We start from the raw sequence: 20,686 nt of genomic DNA, 5'->3' as shown, positions 1-20,686 counted from the left end.
CTGGGTTTCTTTTACGAAAAGGCTGTTTTAATTCTTACTTTTTGTTCTGCTTCAAGAAAATCCTTTTTGGCTTTTACAGTAGATAGTACCATGAAAATCTAGTAGACATAGACAATTCCCTTAAAAGGTAAGTTCAGTAGCAGTCAAAAAGATAAACTGAATACAAGAAATTATTATAAAAGGGAGAGGAAAACACAGAACATTACTATGCCACTATATATACTTATTGTATGCCCATAACTTGAGTTATGTGCACTGTTGTTTTCACATTTTTCGTCTTGAAAAGGATCTAGTGGAACTAGAAAAACTTCAGAAAAGGCCAATGGGAATAATGGAAGGTAAAGAATGGCTTCTATATGAGAGATGATGGTATAAGCTATGAAGAATGGCATCCTGGGGTGTATTAGAAGGGGTGTGGTCAGCAGGTCGAGAGAGGTTCTCCTCCCCCTCTACTCTGCCCTGGTGAGGCCGCATCTGGAGTATTGTGTCCAGTTCTGGGCCCCTCAGTTCAAGAAGGACAGGGAACTGCTAGAGAGAGTCCAGCGCAGAGCCACGAAGATGATTAAGGGAGTGGAACATCTCCCTTATGAGGAGAGGCTGAGGGAGCTGGGTCTCTTTAGCTTGGAGAAGAGGAGACTGAGGGGTGACCTCATCAATGTTTCTAAATATGTAAAGGGCAAGTGTCATGAGGATGGAGCCAGGCTCTTCTCAGTGACATCCATTGACAGGACAAGGTGCAATGGGTGCAAGCTGGAACACAGGAGGTTCCACTTAAATTTGAGGAAAAACTTCTTTACTGTAAGGGTGACTGAACACTGGAACAGGCTGCCCAGAGAGGTTGTGGAGTCTCCTTCTCTGGAGACATTCAAAACCCGCCTGGACGCGTTCCTGTGTGATATGGTCTAGGCAATCCTGCCCCGGCAGGGGGATTGGACTAGATGATCTTTCGAGGTCCCTTCCAATCCCTAACATTCTGTGATTCTGTGATTCTGTGATAAGCTATGACTCTTTAGCTTGGAAAAGAGACAAATGAGGAGGTGGATGAAGAATATTGTAGAAGCTTCTAAAAGTAGAGGGTAGTTAAGGACTCACAGTTCTAATAGAAGAAATAGTGGGCATCAACTGAAAAGAGCTGTAAGAGGTTCATTGGATGTGTAGTCAAGTTGGCAGAGCACCTTGCCCCAAGGTCTTGTAAATTGTAGAAGGTTGCATGGGTTTCAGGGGAGACATCAAATTCGCTTGAAGAGATCTAATTGTAGTTTAGACACCATTTCTAGCTGAAAAAAGTCCCCAAGTCACAAATTGTTGGAGTATAGGAGGTCACTTAGGAGAACTATGATGTAATACTTGCCCTTTTATTAAGCCAAAATGCATCTAAGCATCTACTAAAACTGCATATGCTTTTGACATTGTTGGAGACAGGATACTGGGATGGGTGGATGTGACCCAATAAAACAATTGAGAATTAATACTCTACAGGAGTGTCTTAAAGACCAACAGAATTTCAAAGCATCCAAAGTCAAATGGTCGTCTTTGCTGCATTTATGATATGATAGAAGAAATTCAAATTAACAGTTCATAGTATGCAAAATCTTCTCTCTTCTTATGCCTTTCTACAGAACCACCAGCATAAAAGATTTAATGTGTCCATTTCGTTATGAAAGGATATTCTCACTGTTATTTCTATTTTTTTCTCTGTGATCAGCAATCATATGGCTCAGGAATAAACACTCAGTTTATTAAGATAAAGTATGATTTCTGAAGTATTTTAATTTTCACTTTATAGACAAGTGCAGGATAAAAGGTGTCTCTGAATACTAATGGGATTTAGGCTCTAAGCAACTACTGGGATTTAGGCACCTACATGACTAGTAAAAATAGTACTTGGGACTTAAGTGTCTTCAGTGCTTGTGGAAAATTATATGTATCTATCTGCAGCAAAGGTAATTGGGCAAAGGAAATAACTTTTGACTACCAGCATTTCTGCAACAGAAAGCTGTCATTTCAGGCATGATGGTACCTGCAGATCAGCTTCCTACTACTACAACTGCTGAATAATTTCACCAATTGATTTTCCTCATGAAATTTAATTTGGAATAGAAGATCCAGGATAGGTAAGATGTTTTACTGTAAATCATGTATCCAGAGACATCCTTATTTCTAACTGCCTCCGTATCTTAAGAATGTAACTCATTGCTCAAATATAGGAGGACTATGATCTTTTTTAATCTGAGGATTGAAGAGTTGGATTGAATATTTTTAAATAGCACTGTAGTCATTACACTTACAATTTATGCATGTGTTTTAAATGTATCATCTATCACATCAGCAATAATAATTACTAGAACCAGGACCACAGAACAAAGCACTTGTATGTATAATAACTGAGAAAATAATTTATAGTCTCAAACAGATTAAAAAGAAGAGTTAAACAAGTGTCCTATGCATCAATGCATCAGCTTTAATTATCAAGCTGACAAATATCTCTGTGAAATGACAACACTCAAAATATGTACAGCAGGTTTAATTTATGGCAAGCAGAGTCCTGCTACTTTGTTGTTTTTTTAAAAGATAAACAAGCAGATGCTGCTAGAAGACTGTAGTAATACACTTGTAAAAATTCAGCAAGCAGAACAGTATTCGTAATTGCTTTTATCTTGTTTCCTAGAGCAACTCTTGATTTCAGTGATGTCCCAAATGGAAGGTAAGCTTTTGGTTTATTTATAATTTAATTTAATTTAATTTTATTTTATTTTATTTTATTATTTTTTATTTTATTTTCTATGCGTCCCAGCACCGCCCTCTGCTGGCTGCAAAAGGCACACAAGTCAGCCAGGGTCTGGCAAACATGTGCCAGATACAAACAGAAGTTTTGGGGTGGGGTCCAAGAGGAGTCCAACCCAGAATAGACAGGGATAATGACAGGGAAGGTTGGAGAGGAAGGAATGGACTCCAGCTCCATCCATTTCAGCACTAACGCCGTGTAAAGCAGTGTAAACTGTCAGGTTTCCCTGCCAATGTGGTATCATGTCTAGAAGCTGCACTGATCCAGAGCAGCAGGTCTAGGTTGCAGGCTGGTGTATGAGGTGAGTTAGAGAGCTAGGAGAAATCACAGCTTGGGAGGTGCAGGCTGCACATTAGGGAAACTGTCTTTCCAAAGGGGATAGTGAAGCACCAGAACAAGATACCTACAGAGTTTTTGGCACCTCTATGGAGGCATTTAAGGTTCAGTGAGACAAATCCATTGCTGATGTGATCTAATGTTGATGATTGTCCTGGTTTTGGACTAGGACAGACTTTTCATTAAGTTTGTTTTAAGTGACTACTTTCTGAAGTTGATCACATGTGCTTGTTGCTGTGGAAACTGGGATCTCTGTTGGGTGTCTTTGTTGCACAGAGGAAGGGACCGTAAAAGTGTTGCACCTGTGGGGAAGAGCGAACAGGAACGGTGACCCAAACCTGACCAGCGGGGTATTCCATCCCACCCACGTGATACTCAGTTTAAAGCTGAGGGACCATGAGGGTCATGGTCTCCTCCCCTATGGCTGACATCCTGGGAGGACTATGCCTGTGCTCCTGACTTCGCTCCTGAATTGGTTCCTGCCTGCTGCCGTATCTGGTTTGGGACTCCCCAGCGCCTGCCCTGCAGCGTCAGCGGTGACGTGGTTGTCATCAGGGGCGGGGGGAGCTCAGTAGTGGTTTTATATGTAGTTCATTATTTATTATACTCTTTCTTTCCCTTGTTATTGTTTATTAAAACTGTTACAACTTTCCAACCCGTAAGTCTCCTTCCCTTTTCTCTTTTCCTTTTCCCCTCTGGGGAAGAAGAAGGCTAATAGAGAGTGTCTGTCATCCATTTAGCCCAGCCTTAAATGGTGACAGTGATAATACCACTTCGAGTGTGATATTGGACTAGATGACCTCTGGAGGTCCTTCCAACCACCATTTCTATAACCTTGTACCTCCTGAGTGGTCAGGTGTGGGTTAGGAGGAGCCTGGCTGCAGGATGATGGGCAGGTTCTAGCACAGATATAGGCAACAAGAGTGGCCTCTGTGCTGAAGACTGGACTGGGGTTGTGCATGGCTCCTGTGGCCTCTGCACAACATGGCATGAATCTACTCCTGTACCACAGATGTGTGTCTTGGGGAGAGTGCTCTCGTGTGGGGTGCTAGCTACACACCATGATATTGAGGAGTAGGGGGGCATGTGCAACTTAGTTTTTTGTATAAGCTCTGCTGGTTTTAATTTTTGTTCTGATGAAAATGTAAACGGCCTCACAAAACACCATGACATCATGCACCTGAGGATTTTAAATGCAATTTTAACATATTTTAAACAGAAGTCTTAAGCAACAGATTACACTGGGTCCTGATAATCACAATTCAACTGAGAAAGGGTTCTGGTTTTCCCAAGAAGCCTCCCTGGGCTTTAATGTGCTGACAGAGCAGGAAATGTTCGTTATCACCTGAGTGCATTAAGAGAAGAAAGGAAACTAAAAGGAAGAAACGACTGGGGTTTTAGATCAAGTTAAATGAATTTCCCACCTTTGAACCTGGTGGACCAATGCTGCCTCTTTCTCCCTGAAACAGAAATGCAGTAGGGTCAAATATCAAAGTGAACGGTAATTACAAGGATTTTAAACATGTTCTTTTTTTTTACAAATGAAAGGACTGAATGGAGTAAAATGATTAGCAAAAATAGGGCATATTTTTGGTAAAGTGATGCTCAGCATACATTTGTGAATTGCTTCTGGAGGTTTACCCTCCCAGTTGCCACCCACATCTTAAGAGTTTCTGGTCACCACACATTATTTTTGCTGAGCATCTACCAAGCCACATGCCTGAACCTTCATTTTGGTATCTGAAATCAGCCCATGGCAACATTCCCCAGGACTACCAATGCCACAATGACCTTGTGCCTCCACAAGTGACCCATCGTCTTCGTTCAACACAGTTATCTCAGCCTCTCCCACACTACTGCTCTCCCCATCTACCAAGACACTGCATCATACCACGATCAAAGTAATGAGTGCTGCACTGTTCCACCTTCTGGACTGATTCTGCAGTACTCTAGCTCTGAGTAGACACGATACCTTGACTTCATTACAAACAGAGAACATGCAATTTGATTTATTCCATTTGAGACAAAGAATATAAACAGGAATAAATCAGCAAGGAGCTGCAGCCATTGCCTCAAATGTTATGTTTATGCTTACTCTCTTTTAGGAGTGCTTATACTCATGAACGCATGAAGACTGTAGGCTGTTTTTTAATGAAAACAGTTTGTCATAGTAATAAAAGTGAAAGCAGAGTTTGGATCTGTACTTACTTGCTAGGAAAGAGACTCTGAAAGCTCTATTAGTGTGGGGTATTTGAATGATGAAGTACATATGAAACATAGCTATACCTTAAACTCCTCATGATGCATTAGCTCTTGGTTTTTGCAAGTGGGTGGTGGTTGTATTTTGCCACTGTTGCCTAGCGAAGTCATTTATAACCATGAAAAGTGGGTGTAAAATTCATCCTCATGAGAATGATAGCATATTATAACCACTTTATATTAATTTTGCTGTAGTGTACCTGATTTTGTAAGATCTCAGGCAATAATATGTTCTTTTCTGTGTCTCCATGATCTTGAGGATAAATGACTCAAGATTAAACAACTAAAATCCTAGTGTAGGTGGTGGTGAAGTCTCTTGGCCAAGGTTTATGACTATCTTTTCAGTCCAGTCCAGTTCCTAAATCCTAGGAATCATGCTACCTCCATTTCCGAAGTCTCTGTGAAACAGTTTTTCCACAATATTTTAGAAACAAAATTTCTAGTTAAGGGCAGAGTATAAGTTTTTAACAAAAAATGTATTTTCAGCATGGAGACTTGGCACCTACTCGTCTCCATAGAGCAGCATCATGTGAGATCACGTCTATTCTAGCCAGTTCTTTGCAGTAGAATTCACTAAACGTGCTGTGCAAATATTTGATCTTTTCACTCGTAAGTAATGTTGTCCTTCAGCATTAACAGGAGTAGTCCCCAATGGAGGGACTTTTTTCAGCCCTATAGGCTGAGCTCTATAGACTCTACACATAGGGGACTGGCCAAATATTTGATTGCTGTTGTTCTATGAAACAAATGCGTGCAGTTATTGCTGACAATGTGCTTTCTGGGTAGTCAGTGACCTGTACTGTGTGTTCAGGCATAAATTTAAGGAAGAGAGCATGGGGGCCCCCACCTTTTGTTTTCCATTTCCTGCTCCCTCAATATTGCTGTCTTTTCTCAGGGTAATGAAGACTTCGAATTTCTTTAACTCCACATTTAAGGTGTTGAAAAGGTGTTGTCATGCTGTACTATTAACCTGAGTGGTACTCGAGCTTTACATGAGAATAGAAAAAGCCTCTTCCTGTCTAAAGCCCCATTCTGAGAATCTGTCCTTTTTGCTCTGGTTTTTCATCTCTCCATTTTTTCGTCATGGGTTGCTCAACCACTAGCAGCATCAAAACGGAAAAATTCAATCACTACTGAGCTCAAATTAAAACCAAGGCATAGTAGTCATGACATCTCCTTTCTTCCCCCCAACACCTTCCAGAACGTTTTCCTATAACTTTCTGGGATCATGCCAGAAGGTCTCTTCCTGCAGCTTTCTCTTTCAACACATACATGTAACCTCTTGGAAACCAGAATGATGTATAAATGAGCGACAAAGAGAAACTGCCAAATGTCCTAAAAAAATTAAACAAAAACGCCATGTTACGTCAAGTGCCTTGGAATGTAACGGCCCAGCTGGTATTTACTCACTGTTCTGGTGTGGATGTGAAATAATTCTATTAATACACATTCTGGGTGGATACTCAGTGTAAATGGGAATAAGATTTGTCCCATACTTAGTCAGTATATGAATGTTAAACAAAAGCTGTTTTGTTAAGGCAAATGCTGAGAATATAGGAATAAAAAATATATGCCAAACCAAAATAGGTTAGCTTTCAAGTGTTCCTTGTTATGTGGGGTATCTTTGGTCCTAATGGCCCACACTGTCCATGTCTTTCTGCAGAACCCTATAAAATTACACTGAATTTACTGGTAAATCCATGTAGCATTTCATAACAAATTTTCTCAGGAAAAAACCTAATTCATAACCACAGCTGTTACAGAAACAATGTTGGAGACCAGTAGTATCAACAGAGAGTAATAAAATGTAAGCATTGTTTTAGATTTGTTGCTCTAATAAATACTGCCTTGCTTTATACTATCATGCAAAGATCTAAAGATTTTTTTTTCTTTCAAAGACAACTTTAATCTTGTCACTGTATACTACACATGTTTTTAGAAAATATTGGAAATAAAGTTGTTTATAAATAAAGGAATTGCTTTCAATTGCTTACAATTTTTTGAATTTGCCTCCTTGGTTAAAATTAAGATATGTTACCAGTTTAGAGGCAACATGACATTGTCTTGCTACGTTTAAAAGTAGCTTGAAACAAACATTTGGTGAGGCAAATTCCTCTCTTGTCTCTATATGGTGACATCAGTTGTAAAGTATAATTGTGACTCTGATGGTGTCAGAGGATTACAGGATCGTAAAATGAACAACAGTTCATTATCCATCATTTTAGAAAGTTGAATGGAAAAAAAGGATTCAACAAAGTGATTGAGTTGTCTTCATCTGGAATATGAAGACAAGACACTAATAAACCAAACACCAACAAAGCTTTACACTGATCTTTGGAAGAAAGAGAATAGACAGACAAAATAATATTGATACTCCTACTTCTCATAAAAGATTAATAAAAAATTCATCAGATACAAATACAGTGCAAATAAATGTAACTTTTTTCCTAGCAGCTGTTTTGAGTTGCAGCCATCTTAGAAGCAGATACTCTATTTTTACTCAAGCACAATCAGGAACGCCTGGAATTATCATAGGGTGTAAGTGGCTCATAATGCTTTAATGCACCACCAGTAAGTACATATAATAAGTTTCATGATTACATGAAAGTTCTTATGTGTTTACTGACTCAAACTTAGTGCAATGACTAAGCAGTAACAGGAAAACAAAATTCCAGAATTTTGTTCAGCTGCAGTAAGACATTTTTTCAGTATTTATAGCTGAGTGACTCGGAAACAATGCCTGTTATGAAACCAAAACTGAGAGTAAGGCTGTCATTTAGGCAGGTCAGAATGGGCAATTTTGGAACTGGTTTTGGACATCTCATTTTGGTCCCTAGCTTGTTTTAGCTAACGAATTCTGTTCTTATTTTTGTAGTTGTATTTTTTGTGGCCACTGTTTTAGTCTCTAGGAAAAGATGCTAAACTGAGTCAGCTATAACTTCAGACTCACAATTACTAGCACTTTAAATCAGCACAGTAAATAGCTTGTCAAACTCATTCCTGTCTCCAGTGTTCAGTTCATTTCTGATGATTCATGGAATCATAGAAACAGGGTTGTACAGGGCCTCTGGAGGCCATCTAATCCAGTGACCCCCTTGAAGTAGAACTGTCACTAGCTCTAGATCAGGCCAGTCATGGGTCTGGCCAGAAAAGTCTTGAAAACTTCCAAGAACAGAGCTTCCACAACCTCTCTGGGCAAATTGCCCCAGTTCTGCACCAACCTCCTAGTGAAGAGGTTTCTCCTAAGGTTTAGCTTGAATGTCTCAAGCTGCAAATTGTGACCAATGTCTCTTGTTACACCATCTGGCACTACAAGGAGCAGTTTGGCTTCATCATATTTGCAATTGCCTCTCAAAGACTTGTAAGCAGCTATTACATCATGCCTTTGTCTCCTTTTTGCCAGACTAAATTATTTGAGCTCCTTCAGCCTCTCCTCATTGCTCATGTACTCAAGCCCACATGCCGTCTGTATAGCTCTCTACTAGACCATCTCTGTTTTCTCCCAAATCCTTCTTGAAGTGGAGTACAAAAAAAATGGAGTCAGTATTTCGATGCAGCCTCACTAGCCCTGTGTAAAGGGCTATCATAGAATCACAGAATCAACCAGGTTGGAAGAGACCTCTGGGATCATCGAGTCCAACCGTTGCCCTGACACCACACTGGCAACTAGACCATGGCACTAAGTGCCATGTCCAGTCTTTTCTTAAACACATCCAGAGATGGTGACTCCACCACCTCCCTGGGCAGCCCATTCCAATGGCTAATGACCCTTTCTGAGAAGAAATGCTTCCTAATGTCCAACCTGAACCTCCCCTGGCGAAGCTTGAGGTTGTGTCCTCTTGTCCTATCGCTAGTTGCCCAGGAGAAGAGGCCGACTCCCACTTCACTGCAACCTCCCTTCAGGTAGTTGTAGACTGCAATAAGGTCACCTCTGAGCCTCCTCTTCTCCAGGCTAAACAACCCCAGCTCCCTCAGCCTTTCCTCATAGGTCAGACCCTCCAGACCCTTCACCAGCTTGGTCACCCTCCTCTGGCGACCTATCCTATAATAATAACAACTCTATATCTGTTGGCAATGCTCTTTCTGATGTATTCCAGTACAGGGTTTGCCTTATTTCCAGTGATAGCGCACTGTTGCCTAGTATCCGATCTGGCATCTACCATAACCCAAGGTCATCGTAATCTTCAGCACCTTCTCCAAACTTGGGCAACAAGACTCATTCTTTCAAAGCTATGCTTTGAAAGTTTGAATGTTTCTTTTGGAATGAACACAGGGGCAGGACTTCCACAGACCGAACTAGAATGATGCAGGCAGCTCTGGCAGGAGGAATGCTGGCTAGTTGCCTGCCTTGAGGAAGGCATCACAGGCTGCAGTTTTGATGTTATTGCTAAGAAAGAAGATAAATCCAAATGATCTGGTTAAGTACTGATGCATTGTGTTCCCGTAGTCCCTACTTGGTGTTTTAAAGCAGCAGACACTAGCAAAAATCTCCTGAGACATGGTGATGGAGGAAAAAACATCTCTTCTTCTGGGACATTGCTTCCACACTACTGGGAACATTTTTGTAGTTTAAGAGGTATTTCAGATTATGCACATTTGATTGTCAAACTGTAACATTTCAGTTTCATTACTATATGTAATTCATCTTCATATGCAGAAGGACATCTATTAGGGTAAAACAAGAAATAGAGAGCTAGATAATACAAAAAACTCTATTTCATCCTTTAATCTCTCAAAAATATACCAGAGCAGAATCTAAAAATCATCTGCTAACCAGGTATCAGAGAAATACAATTCAGATTCTTTGGAGGACACAGTTATTGTAAAGTCATTCTAGAGCAACTGAATCCAGTGCAGTGCAGTGACTCTAAATCTATAGCTGACTGGGGCTATGAATTTCCAAAAAGCAGAGAGAAAGACACTTTTGGTTTTGAAAAAAAACCCCAACAACAAATGACACTCCCCTCCCCCAAAACATCCGCTTACCTTTGGTGCTCTTGATCCTGGAATTCTGGATTCACTTAACAGGCCAGTGCTACCTGATCCTTCCATGTCCTAATGGAAGAGAAGAAATGCTACAGAATTTAAGAATTTATCTTTTTTTGTTCTCTTTTTTTTCCAACTGCTCTGTTTTCTGGAGTCCTGTAAGAAACTGGAAAGATACTGAACACTAATATTTTTGTCTTTTCTCATTAACATTTTTGACCAATGCATGATGTTCTGGAGATAGGCTCCACTCAAATGCAGTAAGGGCATGTTGATCTTCCTTACAGAAACTCTGGTCTTTACAGTCTTGCCAATTTGACAGCATTTCTCCAGCACTTCAGGCTGGACAGCATCAGGCAGAAGTGAGACGGCATCACAGTTTTAAGTATGTGCTATGCTTAAACATGCTGTAGCAGTATTTTTCTGTTTAGCATTTACCTGCCACCTGGCTACTGAAATACTGTAATGACTAGTAAGGATTACATAACTGATTTAAGGTAGGGGCAACTTGCAGGCAGTTTGTTAAGAGCAACAATCATTATTCAAAAATAAAGGTCTTTCCTAATTCTCACAGCTAAATGTTGGACTCCTGCCTAAAATACAGCTTACTGAAATGAAATCGAGCAGAAAAAAAAATGCTCTAGCACAAAATTGTAGAATTACTTATATTGGGAGGAATCTCAGAGGCTACCTAGTCCAACCTCCTATCGAAACCAGCATCAACACTGAATTCAAATCAAGTTGCTCAGGGGTTTCTCCTCTCAGGTCTTGGAATTCTCCAGAGACGGAGGTTCTGCAGCCTCTCCAAGCACCTGTTCCACGCTTGGCTGTTGTCAAGGTGAAAAATATTTTACTTATATCAAGTCAGAACCTCCCCTGTTTCAATTTATGATTGTTGTTGCTCATCACTCTGTGCACCACTGTAAAGATCCTGGCTGTGTGTCTCCTTGATAATCTCTTTCTAGGTATCAGAAGGCTGCTAAAACGCTTAACTCTTCTCCAGCAAGCTCAGTTCCCTGAGTCTTTCCTCATAGGCTATGAGCTCCAGCCCACTGGTCATTGTTGTGGCCCTCTGCTGACTTCAGAAAGATCTCTGTGAAGTGGAAGACCTTAAGAGCAGCATCCATATTTCCTGTGGAGATTTTCTAGGGGTTTTAAAGGAGACTATACAGAAAGCAGCAACCTCCCTCCAGCTTTCCTTGTTCTGACTGCGACATTCCAAATCCATGGCAGAACCAGGAGCTGCCAGTTCCAAACCAGTCAAAGAAATAAAATTGCAGGCTGCCATAATTATCTGTTTTACCCCAGCACCATCCCAGCCACGTGTTCCTATCCCTTGCCTTATGCCTAATCTAGAACTTGTCAGACTGTGCTTCAAACCGCCTGGATGAACCATGCCAGCAGGAAACTCTTCATTCGCTTTTAGCTGCAGTTTTAGATGCAGCTGTGCTGGCTTAATTGTTTCCTTTTTCTGAAAAGGGAGAATCTTGAGCATTCTTCGCTCCACTTTTCTGCTCACAGCTGTACAGCCTTTATTTTCATCATCTGTGCCATGTGTTGAATCCTCTCAGTTTCCTGTGAGCCACTTTAAATTGCTAAAATGGCAGAAAACACGTTACTTTTTGAGGGTGGGATAGTTCTCTAAAATTTTAGTAAATTAAATTGGCTTGTGGAAGGATTGATGCAACGCTGGATGTTAGTGCATGTGAAGGGCAGACGTGCCAGGAATGGCTGCAGATGGGAGGAGGAGCAGGAGAAGAGTAGAATCTCCAGCTCTTGGTGACAATGAGCCCTTGTATCAGTTTATCATGTTTAGAGGACCCATACTACTTGCCTACTTAGCTTTCTGCTAGTTAGTGACTTGAAATGGCTCAGATTACCATAGGTCTGATGCACTCTGGAGATGGTGTAAGGGAAAGGGTGGAAGACCAATTAGATCAGCTTAAGCTGCTATGGAATGACAGCCTAATGTCAAAGCTATGGAAAACATCAACTGATCTGACTCCAGTGAGATCTTGTTCTTTTGCCTTTTTCCACCAACTCCATGAGAGCAAGAACAAGAGAAGCAGAAGGAGTGCACAGGTGGAATCACATCTTTCCTTTTGGGGACCAAGGTGGGAGACATTGAGTCATCAGGTTGGCTCAAGTCCTTTCATGCAACTTCACCTGATACTGAATGTTATTCAGACTTTCATTTTGCTCCTCCATCATGTATCAAATATCAACAGAAAATGTGCTGATATTCTGTTTGGCCTGTTTAACAAAACACACACTACTTAGGGTAAACCACTGTGTTTCTGGGTCCTTCTTTGCCTTGCCTCCACTGTGCCAATATATTTTTCCCTTTAAGAGAGAGCTCGATGCCTGCTTTATATAACACACCATCGCTTTTGACATCTGCATGTTTTTAATGGGTTTACCAGGTACCTTCTGCAGCTCAAACTGTTCTTTTGGCAAGCGTAAGTGCCAGCAAACCCCACGCCATGTGGTTTTTGCACATAGTTGATCACAGATGCTAACAAGCGCTAACAGGAACGTTTTGCAGAAACAGCCTTACAGCAATAAACAGACTGCCAACCACAAGGTAGCGTTGCCCTAACAAACTGGCAGACCACAGTGCTGCCTTAACAGATGGCAGGGGTGGGCATCCAAAAGATCAGCTAGATCTAGCAAGCCTGTTAACAGGAGTATTCCTTTCAGGGAAATGACAATCATGCCAATTCTCTTTGGACTAGATGAAGTTCAAGATGAAGTCAGTCAAGATATTGTTGCTGCAGTTAGAGCTGGGATCCTTTCGTGTTTGTGTCCATAAAAGTGGGGACTTCCAGTTCTCACTCTCTCCTGCTCATCTGTTAACTTTGGTTCTCTGAGACTTAGGTGTCAGAAGTGGTAGAGTTTGCTCTAAGTACCTAACTGCAGGGGAACTCTTTGGTGGCATAATGAGGCAAAGCTGGCTTCTACTCAAACAGTTTGAATGGGGAAGAGTGGAGAATCTCTTAACACTGTAAGCTGGAGAAGCCATCATCCTGGGCTAAAACTCAGAGCAGGCCTAGCATAAAGATGTGGCTTACCAGTAGTCCTTATCTCATTTTGAGACAAGTACATATTTATTCAAGGGAGACTTTGTACCAGCCTTTATAGTGCACCTAAGTTAATGCAGTGGAGTGTTTGCATGCTTAGACTTTATGCTGTTCCTTGCTAACAACTGAAGTGCTGGCAGTTAAGAACTTGTGAACTGTTGGAGAGATTTTTTCATCCGTTGAAATCTGACATCAGTGACATTATTAATCAGTAGTGTATATAGTACAGTATCATTTAGTATGGTCATCAAAAATCAGAATATGTCTCTAAACAAACATTAGTGGTCACCTCTGTACTTGGAGTACTCAAAGCATCTCTAGAGTAAAGAAAAGAGAAATACAAAAGGGGTAGTGTAGATACTAGAAGAAATAGGTGTGAGTAAACTGATATCTTTCGAACACCACCACTTCACTGCAGCAGTTCTACAGATGGCCAGTAGTTTTGGTCAAACATTGTTTACTTCTCTGATGAAACTGCGCTCAGTTTCTCTGCAAACGTATATTATATCCCATGATATAAAAAAATGAAAACTCTGGAAGTACTTTCCTGAGCCAAACAGCTAAATTAGAAATTAAAAATACCTGGAAAAAGAAAAAAGGGAAGACTCGCTGTGAATATTGATGCAGGCAATTTGTCAACCTCTCTTCACAAAGATGTTATTGCAGCAGCTCTAGTTCTTGAACCTGAGTGTGCTCTCTTTGCCTTTCTGCACTGCAAAGCTACTTTCTGCTGCAAAAAGTTAATCTAAATGAGCAGTTCTCAAATGACTCAAATGTAAAACAGCTTGAGCTGGCCAGATCTCATATTTTAAAGTAATGAAGGTGTTATTTTCAGAAGTAGAAAGAATAGCATCTGATTTTTTTTTTTTAATAGAACATTTTTCTCCTGAGTAGAACAGACCATGAGGTCAGAAACGTCCAACATCTGACTCTGTATTTACACGTTACATAAGTGACATGCCTAAACTACACTTGTGGCCTCAAGAATGACAGCATGGGAAAAGTCATATCTTAAGGGGGACCTGCAGTTCAATTTTAATGAATGCTGTCAGGTTTCTATGTATATTTAGATCAGTGCTTTAAATTATTTACATGAAAAAAAAAAAAGTACTAAAGAAGTTTTCCTTGTAGTACAGTATTTGAGTATTTTATATTAGCAATAAGCATCAAAAACAGCATCTGAACACTGTTAGTACTGAATAGTTTCACGAAAATTGCCCAAAGAAATCCATTACTTCCATGGTCTAAGCATGTCCAATTACATAATCAAATGTAAAAAGAACTGTAGGCTACTCCTAGACAAATTTCAGTCTAGAGCAAATGACTATCTGTCTTAAATTCATCCTTAAATACCCACGAAATATACAGGTGATTGCACTGTCCCTCCTCTGAAGGAAGTAGATCCATAGCTACAGCAAAGCTCATAATAGCAAAATACCTCAAATCCCAAACTGTAGCTTAGTCCTGGGGGTCCAGGAGGTCCAGGAGGCCCAGGAGGTCCTGGTGGTCCAGGTTGCCCAGGAGACCCAACAGCACCAGCTTCTCCTTTGGGGCCAATTGATCCAGTGACTCCAGTATCACCCTAAAATAAAAGGTCAGTCTATCAGTATATTCAACATGCATAAGCAGAATCATAGAATCATAGAATGGTTTCGGTTGGAAGATACCTTAAAGATTATCTAGTTCCAACCCCCTGTCATGGGCAGGGACATCTTCCACTAAACCAGGTTGCTCAAAGCCCCATCCAGCCTGGCCTTGAACACTTCCAGGGAGGGGGCTTCCACAACTTCTCTGGGCAACCTGTTCCAGTGTCTCACCACCCTCACAGTAAAGAATTTCTTCCTAATATCTAATCTAAATCTACGCTCTTTCAGTTTAAAACCACTAGCCATAGTCCTGTCACTACATGCCCTTATAAAAAGTCCCTCTCCCGCTTTCTTGTAGGCCCCCTTCAGGTACTGGAAGGCTCCTATAAGGTCTCCCTGGAGCCTTCTCTTCTCCAGGCTGAACGAGCCAAACTCTCTCAGCCTGTCTTCATCGCGGAGGTGCTCCATATCCCTGATCGTCTTCACAGCCCTGCTCTGGAAGTCTGCTCAAACAGGTCCCTGTGTTTCTTACGTTGGGGGCCCCAGAGCTGGATGCCGTACTCCAGGTGGGGTCTCGTGAGAGCCGAGTAGAGGGAAAATCACTTCCCTCGACCTGCTGGCCACACTTCTTAGAGAAGTACTTTGGCCAACTTAGAGGCCAAGTTTGCTGCCTTCATTAGGTTTCACAGTAATAACCTTTTAGACCTCTCAGCCTGTTTCAGTAACATGCTGTATTAGAGTGATACTGTTATCCTATAAAGACACTATCTTTTTTTTTTACCTTTGGACCAACAGAACCAGGAAGACCTTGATCACCCTGTAAGAGAAAACCAATCCTAATTACTTACAGTAAGAGCATTAGACAGGCAACAAAAATACATTTATTATATTTTTGCTTAATTAAAATTCCCACAGATTTCTATATTGTTTAGTTTGATGTCATAATGTCCTCTACATGAAACATTAGACCTCTTGGTTAAAAAGAAAACAATCTGTAATTCAGGAGTTATAATAACAAATGAATAGCTCTGGTCTGGTATGCAGACAGGATGCAACCTGGTATTTTAAGTTACTGCTGCAGATTTTAAATGTCTGGACCATACAGAGTTAAGCATTGTGGGTCACGTCCTCATGCTTCTGAACTTAAATGTCAAAACTCTCATGGGATATCACAGAAGTGGAAACTGATTCCACACAAGTTGTCTAGGGCACCGTTCTAAACAAGGGATGTGATGACTAGTATGATTTTAAGGCTCCTCTGCAGCAATCAAGATATTTGATTTGCATTTATACACTTAGATACTGTTTTTACCACATCTAGTTAATGGAATAGATAGAAAGGCTCAGCGTGCAAATATTTCTTTTCCAGATTGCACTGAATCTAACAGAATTAATCGTTACATTGGCAAGCTCCTGTCCTTACTCATTCAACAGAAATATTGCTTGAGTAAGGTCTGAAAAAAATAAGTAAGCACCAGGAGTAAAATGATAACAATGTTTTCTTCCAAAAGTAATGGCAAAAAACCACAAATTTCATTCCAAGGAACAAATTGACTTTACTTTCAGTGCATCCTGCAGTTTCTCCCTGTAATTTCTGGATTAATAGGGAATAATGAATAGAAATGGATATTGCAATGTAGATTATATCAAGGTTTTCAGAAAAAAATGAATAGTAGAAATGGAAAAATCCTATTATCCCAAGGTACTGAGGATTGTATTGAGTAGGTACAAATATGTAGTGCTGAATTTCTAATTAAACTTTTATCAAATGTACACAATGCAGAAAATAGGCTCAGTGAGGCAAAAAAAAAGTAATAAATGTCAATATTCTGGCCATTTAGGACTTGCCTTTTCATTTCCCTTACAGTGTGTGAACTTTCAATGTATGCTTGGGAAACTACTTTCAAGTTCTTGTGCATAAAGTGTGGTGTAGAAGCTCACAGGAGGAGGGAATTTTCCTCTAGTCTTTGTCTCTGTTTTCTCCACATCCTTCTTGAAGTGGAATGCAAAAAAATGGATGCAGGAATTCGGGGAAACTTGAGAAGAGTGCCAATTTTGCAATACGTAGGTTTTGGTTCTATGGCACCACAAGAAAATCTGTCTGCTGGATGCTATGACTCCTTGCTTTCATTTACATGTTCCCCACTCCTCCCCTTTTGCTGGCCATAGTGCTCATCTGATCATGCGTGAAGCCAACCAGTGCAGCAAGTCAACAGAATACTAAGTAACCCTTTGCTGCTGGGTTAGAATGATGAAATGTCTCATCAAGGAGTGAGTGAAGGCTGGAAGTGCCACAAATGTGGGGGTGCGATATTGTCGCTGGGGGCAGCAGCAGTGCAGTAGTCAGCAGTGAAGACGAATATTGACTGCTGCAGAAGTGTACAAAACCTGATGTGTCAGTGGTCCACAGAATTCAAACTTAAGTGATTCCAGTTACCCTGTTATACACACACACCATGGAGAGTGCTTTCTGCAGGGAATATGCCATCAGTCTGTGCCACTCTGGATGAGCTGGAGTTCTTTCTTTCCCCCTACAGACTCACCTGCATGAGTGCATTCATGACTGGCTTTTTACTGGTGAATCACAACAGAGTAGCTCATTACATTTTGAATATTGCATGCTGCAGAAAATGAGACTATACCCAACAGGGAATTCTGCATTTCTGAATATGCCTTTTGAGATGGGTTCCAACAAGCCATTAGCAGCTGGATTCAATTAAAAAAATATTGAAGCCAGCCAACACTGTATTGTAGGGACAACTATTTATGAATTTTACACCCTAGAATTGACAAAGATTTTCCACTGAAGTAGCAGCAAGACAGACGTTTAACTTACCTTTTCTCCCTTCTGCCCTGGTGGGCCAACCGCTCCATCAAGACCAGGAGGACCTTGAGGACCCTGTAGGTGATAGTAAATCTAAAGCAGGTGCCACTTGAGAACCCTCTTCCTACCACATGCATGTAAGTGTTTTGGACCAACTGAGATATAGCATTATGAAAGACTAATGTGTAGAACCAGGTAGCACCTAACACCATTAAGTTCTAACAAACATTTGTATTTCTTGCCTCTGAGAGTTTGGCTTTGTGTCAAAACAGTATTAAAATATATTTTAATAGAAAATTGTATCAAACAATCACAAAATAAAAAAATAATATAAACCAACATAGTGTAAATATAATGTTAACATGCAAAATATTGGTACTATCTGAACAGGTTTTGACAACATTACTACAGATGTGATGGGGCTGAAGTCCACATGCACTTTAGCCATCCACACTTTTGGCAGCCTCAGTGCCTGATGAGAACTAGCTGAGAAAACGTTGGTAAAATTTTCTGCTTTGCAATCAATGCAGAAAACATCCAGGAAGGACTGATAGGCCATGTGTAAGGCAGGATAAGCAAAGCATGGGGAAGGCATGCTGGGATTGTGGCCACTGTACAGGACATTGGAGAGCTGCTGTCAGTCCATCTACAGCTCTTATCAACTAAACCATAGGCTCTTCAGGCCTTAATTCCTTAATTAGAGTAAATTAGAATAGGAAAGAATGAAAAATGGTTTCCTGCTATCATAGCACTTGGGTTGTTAATGACAAGTTTCCTAACAACTGTAAGTGTGCTCCCTACATCCTCTAGACCAGACACTTCTTTCCTTCCCAGTGACTGGGATTTTCTTCCAAGGAAACCAGGCTATAGAAGGATGTAGGTGGAAAGGCATTGCAGACAGCTGGGTCCTATCCTTTTATGCTATCGGGATATGATAAGGTCAGCAATCTAAAACACAGGAGCACTTCCAGGGTCTACAGCTTAGACATATTTAATGAGACAGAAACCACTGGAACTCCAGGCACGTTTAAGGCTTTTCCTTGCAGGATATGTCAGGAGTGCATTAAATTAGCTTGTGCAGGTTGTCATTGTTGTTGTAGCAGCATGAAGTTCAGTGCAGGCCAGCCTTTTTGTGGCTGACAGGCTCTGAGCTCCATGCTGCTGCATGAACACTGTTGACTACTTCCATGCTTACCTGGAGTCTACAAGAACTGGCCTATGCTACTGTAACTGCAGGACAAACGTGTCCTGAGTGCATCTTATTGTTGGGTCAGAGTAGCCTCTGACAGAGTAGCCAGTGTAAATAGCACTGAGAACAAACCTTCAAGAATGCAGAACACGATCTTATCACAGTTACTGCATAAAACCATTGAAAAATCCATTGATAATTTCTAGAAAGCAAAGAATAACAGAAGAAAGCAAAATGTTTACAATACACTAATTTAGTGAACACTTGGTATTTATTTTCAAATTTGTCATTGACACATTTCTAAGGGTCTAGACTACAGCTGTTAATTATGGTTCAACCTGGTTGTCAAAGTTCCTTTGCCTACACAGAGGAGGCCTTTTCTGAAACATGTCAGTGAAAAGCCTGGATGAAAAATACTACTTTTTGGGCCTACTCCTCTGGGACCAGGTTATTTCACCTTAGTGAAACGCCTCATTACTAAGCCAGAACCACTAACTGCCTTATCAATCACCTGTAAAATTGTAAAACAAAGGGACTTTTCAGTTAACAACCAAGCAAATACTCAAAACACAGCCAAAGCACTTGAATGCAGGAGATGCTGAAACTGTGTGTAGCTCAGCAAAATAATAGTCCATGTATAGATACATCTTCTGCACTCTGTTTATCACAGCTTTAATTTAGTGAGGTTCATAAGGATACAATTTATTCCAAGAGGGTACACTCTGAAACTTTGAAGTCCAAAAATTACCCTGATTTCTGACCTGTGTTGAGTGGACATTCCATCTTGCAAAGGCCTAAAGCTTGGATGAACAAAAATTTGCTATGCTTACCCTTCCTTGTAGCCTGAGATTATGAGACCTCCTGACAGAAAAGGACTAGTTTTCAGGATAGGGCTCTCAGGTATTCGATGAAGGTACCTCCTTGCAGCTCTAAGTGAGATATCATATACAAAACTCAGGCTATTCTCAGTGGTTCCCTACAGGATACATACATCCTCCGCTCTTGGTTTTCATTGGCTTCCCATGCACGTACTTCGTGGATCCCATTTTAAAGATTTTCAGATGTTTAATTTCTCTCTGCATGAAGGATGTTGCCTTCCACCTTGATGGCCAGACACTTAAAATTTACCGTGCCCAACTTTTTAGATTTTATACTAACTCTTGACTTGGTTATCCTTAAAAAAAAATGGGCACAGCTGAGGTGCAGTGAGATCTCCTCTCTAATGTGTGTCACCAATACACTTCTTTAATATATGCCAATTACACCTTGTCAGCAATGGTGACCCACTTCGAAGGTAACGTGAACTAATAGATCAAATCTAGTCCTGAGAACAACTGCTACTGGCAGATGGTTGATAGGGAATAAGGGAACCATATTTGTAAACGTAGTTCCAGAGAGGATTCACAGAGCTGGTCAATGCTAAAAAAATGCTTTCCTTCACTGAAATAACATTTTACTGAGTATTTATTAGAAAATAAGCAACATTTAAACTTTTAGCAACATTTTTTACAGTAGAACTGTATTTCACACGTCCACAGGAATAAGTGTTTCTACCTAGATGAAGAAAAAGAAGGAAGAGATTTTCTGAAAGAGGAAAATTCAATTTATGCTAAAAATTCCCTGCAGACTATGTAAGTGATT

General features: G+C 40.6%; 1 protein-coding gene across 3 annotated transcripts in view; it reads right to left on the bottom strand.

The window, feature by feature from the left end:
- Positions 1–20,686, bottom strand: part of COL15A1 (collagen type XV alpha 1 chain) — a 144,293-nt gene that overhangs the window by 47,227 nt on the left and 76,380 nt on the right. For all 3 annotated transcript variants that reach the window (XM_068396726.1, XM_068396727.1, XM_068396729.1), the window contains 5 exons: positions 17,869–17,931; positions 15,814–15,849; positions 14,885–15,028; positions 10,367–10,435; positions 4,546–4,581 (listed from right to left, as the gene is read on the bottom strand). In XM_068396726.1, coding sequence (XP_068252827.1) covers positions 4,546–4,581; positions 10,367–10,435; positions 14,885–15,028; positions 15,814–15,849; positions 17,869–17,931 — 348 coding nt within the window. The remainder of the gene's footprint in view (positions 1–4,545; positions 4,582–10,366; positions 10,436–14,884; positions 15,029–15,813; positions 15,850–17,868; positions 17,932–20,686) is intronic.

Source organism: Nyctibius grandis, chromosome 3 (genome assembly GCF_013368605.1).
Source record: "Nyctibius grandis isolate bNycGra1 chromosome 3, bNycGra1.pri, whole genome shotgun sequence".
Classification (NCBI taxonomy): domain Eukaryota; kingdom Metazoa; phylum Chordata; class Aves; order Nyctibiiformes; family Nyctibiidae; genus Nyctibius; species Nyctibius grandis.
Note: the sequence above shows the minus strand (reverse complement) of the source record. Positions and strands in the feature narration are given on the sequence as shown.